The following is a 3,532-nucleotide window of genomic DNA, read 5'->3' as shown; positions in this document are numbered from 1 at the left end:
AAATAATAATTCTAAGAAGATGGCACTATATGTTCTCCTCTTTGATAAGCTACCTGACTTAAGTTTAGGAGGAAAATAAAATTTCATCGCGTCTTCTCAAATTAACATATCTAAAATTTCATAATGTATTTGCCTGTATGTTTCGGTAAATATTTTATCTTCTTAAATAATAATTCTAAGAAGATGGCACTATATGTTCTCCTCTTTGATAAGCTACCTGACTTAAGTTTAGGAGGAAAATAAATTTCATGCGTCTTCTCAAATTAACATATCTAAAATTTCATAATGATTTGCCTGTATGTTTCGGTAAATATTTATCTTCTTAAATAATAATTCTAAGAAGATGACACTGTATGTCCTCCTCTTTGATAAGCTAGATAACATGTAGACAATTCGTCTCTACTTCAAATTTTTTTTAACACCTTATTTCTACTATTTTGAAACTTTGTTTGATGCTTCATAGTTCCATGATGAGACTTGAAGCAGACTTCATCTTACTTGAATATCTCGACATCCACTTTTCTTCATTCTCAAGCTATAGTTTTTTCTAAGAGAGATTGTTCGTAGTTATTAGGTATTCAATACTTACTTGTTTGATTAGTTTGAGTTCAAATCAATTAAAAAAAGAAACACTTCAAATCTACGACCTTCAATTAAGAATGAAAGAATGCAAACGTTCTAATAATCTCACCTCAAGAAAGTTCTACTAACACAATTTCAAGATGGTCCTAACTCCTTCCTACTTTGTACAAAGTAGTTAAGTCACATCAATTCTCCCTCTTTTGTCAAATTTATCACAGTACTGGCTAGAGTCTAGACCATTATATTATATTATTATTGCTTCCATTCCATACAGAAAATTAAAGATTGAATAATAATGGAGATATTTGTGAGTATTTTCAAGTGTTCTATTATTACATATGTTAAAGTTTAACCACCTAAAATACGTCAGCGTATATGAATGACACATATTATATAAACACAGTATTATAGTAAGTGAAAGTGTTTCAAAACATCCAACACATAACAGAGTTACAAACTTCTAAGAAAATGGCATCTCCTCATCAATCTTTGTTAACAAAAACACACAAACAAAATCCAATAATCAGCTTGAAGATCCTTACTTTTGTCATAACTTTTTTTGTTGCTCTCTTCTTAGTTGTATTTCTTGTTTCTCCATATCAATTTGAGATTAAACATTCTAATCTATGTAAAACTGCACAAGATTCCCAACTCTGCCTTACTTGTGTCTCTGAAATTGTCACATCAGATTCAGATGGACTTAGTATTCTGAAGAAATTTTTAGTTAAATATGTTCATCAAATGAACAATGCAATTCCAGTGGTTCGCAAAATCAAGAATCATATCAATGACATTCATCAACAAGAGGCTTTAACTGATTGTCTTGAGCTTCTTGATCTGTCAGTTGATTTAGTATCTGATTCAATCGTAGCAATTGATAAAAGAAGTCACTCGGGGCATGCCAATGCGCAAAGTTGGCTAAGTGGTGTGCTTGCTAACCACGTTACGTGCCTTGATTCGTTAAGTAATAAGAATGGAACAGTTCTTGATGAGTTGATCACGAGAGCTAAGGTAGCATTGGCGATGCTCGCGTCTGTAACAACTCAGAATGAGGATGTTTTCAGGACGGTTTTAGGGAAAATGCCATCTTGGGTGAGTTTGAGGGATAGGAAGCTGATGGAGAGCTCGGGTAAGGACATTATAGCAAATGCAGTGGTGGCACAAGATGGAACAGGGGATTATCAAACACTTGCTGAAGCAGTTGCTGCAGCACCAGATAAGAATAAGACGCGGTACGTGATCTATGTAAAGATGGGAATTTATAAAGAGAATGTTGAGGTGACTAAGAAGAAAATGAACTTGATGATTGTTGGTGATGGAATGAATGCTACCATCATTACTGGTAGCCTTAATGTTGTCGATGGATCAACAACCTTCCGCTCTGCCACTCTTGGTAAGTTTTCAACAACTTACGTATGTATAGTAGATGTTGAACCCTTTGGCCTATTTGTCATATACCTTTGATATTTCGAACCCCTTTAATGAAAATCCTGGCTCCGCCATCATGAGCTAGGATTAAGGATTGTGTTATTTGTAGTTCATATTTGATTAATGAACAAGTGTTACATATGTACTAGTGCATTTTCATCATATTGCAGCTGCAGTTGGGCAAGGATTTATACTACAGGACTTATGTATACAGAACACAGCAGGACCAGAGAAAGGCCAAGCAGTGGCACTACGAGTTGGAGCTGATATGTCTGTCATAAATCGTTGTCGTATAGATGCTTATCAAGACACCCTTTATGCACATTCTCTAAGGCAATTCTATCGAGACTCCTACGTGACAGGTACTCGTGAAGTAGATTACCCTAAATGTGCTATGCTTTCTATTGAACTCAAGTATTAAAAAGTTTAAATCTTGAATCCGTCTCTGCAGGTACTGTTGATTTCATATTTGGTAATGCAGCAGTTGTATTCCAGAAATGCCAGCTCGTAGCTAGAAAACCGAATAAAAGACAGAAAAACATGGTGACTGCACAAGGCAGGACGGACCCAAATCAGGCCACGGGGACATCAATTCAGTTCTGTGACATAATAGCAAGTCCGGACCTTGAACCAGTCGTGAACGAATTCAAAACGTATCTTGGTAGGCCATGGAAAAAATATTCAAGAACTGTAGTGATGCAATCGTACCTAGGTGGTCATATTGATCCATCAGGTTGGTTTGAATGGCGCGGAGATTTTGCGTTGAAGACATTGTATTATGGTGAATTTATGAACAATGGACCTGGTGCTGGTACTAGTAAGCGTGTCAAGTGGCCTGGTTATCATGTCATTACTGATCCTGCTAAAGCTATGCCGTTCACTGTGGCTGAGCTGATTCAGGGCGGATCATGGTTGAATTCGACTAGCGTGGCGTATGTGGAAGGGTTATTTGAGTAGGGAATAATAAAAGTACTCTTCGTTTATGTAGAAAACATTACTAAAAAGCTCAAAATAAGTAGTAGTAATATATATAATGTACAACATAAGCAAAGGCAGAGCCAGAATTAAGAGTTTAAAGCATGAAAAGAAAGAACACACGACTCTAGTGTGACAAGCATTTCCATGCCCCATTCTCTAACACTGAGCTGTCAATCAGTTTTGTTAGGGGTTCACAAGTTAATATATATATATATATATATATTTTTTTTTTTTTTTGTGAAAGAAGTGGCAGATTGTAGTTTTGATCTTTGAATAATCCTATGGGTCTTTTGGGCTTAGTTTTGGTACTTGATGTAGTTTGGGCCTCTTGGGAGAAGTCATGTGAATGAACATCGGAAAATTGTGATTGGGCCAATATCTTTCTTTCTAGTATCTATTGAGTATTTGTTCAAAGTGGTAAAAAGATGTCTTTGCACTAATGACCTTTTGTGAGGTCAGTTATTTAAGATTCTATATCTGTTATTCTAGTGGGTATTTATTATCGGGAAAAAATAATTTGACTTGACACGTAGTTTAAGAAAAT

The 3,532-nt window shown here is 35.6% G+C and overlaps 1 protein-coding gene across 1 annotated transcript; it reads left to right on the top strand.

Annotated features, from left to right (window-relative positions):
• Positions 1-983: 983 nt before the first annotated feature.
• Positions 984-3,173, top strand: LOC102598327 (pectinesterase 3). Its single transcript, XM_006360020.2, has 3 exons — positions 984-1,975; positions 2,181-2,372; positions 2,462-3,173. Exons 1-3 carry the CDS (start codon positions 1,051-1,053, stop codon positions 2,965-2,967), a joined length of 1,623 nt encoding a protein of 540 aa, XP_006360082.1. The 5' UTR covers positions 984-1,050; the 3' UTR covers positions 2,968-3,173.
• The last annotated feature ends 359 nt before the right edge of the window (positions 3,174-3,532 follow it).

The sequence above is a fragment of the Solanum tuberosum genome, unplaced genomic scaffold (assembly GCF_000226075.1).
Source record: "Solanum tuberosum cultivar DM 1-3 516 R44 unplaced genomic scaffold, SolTub_3.0 scf00302, whole genome shotgun sequence".
NCBI classification, from domain to species: domain Eukaryota; kingdom Viridiplantae; phylum Streptophyta; class Magnoliopsida; order Solanales; family Solanaceae; genus Solanum; species Solanum tuberosum.
This window is presented reverse-complemented; position numbering and strand designations above follow the sequence as displayed.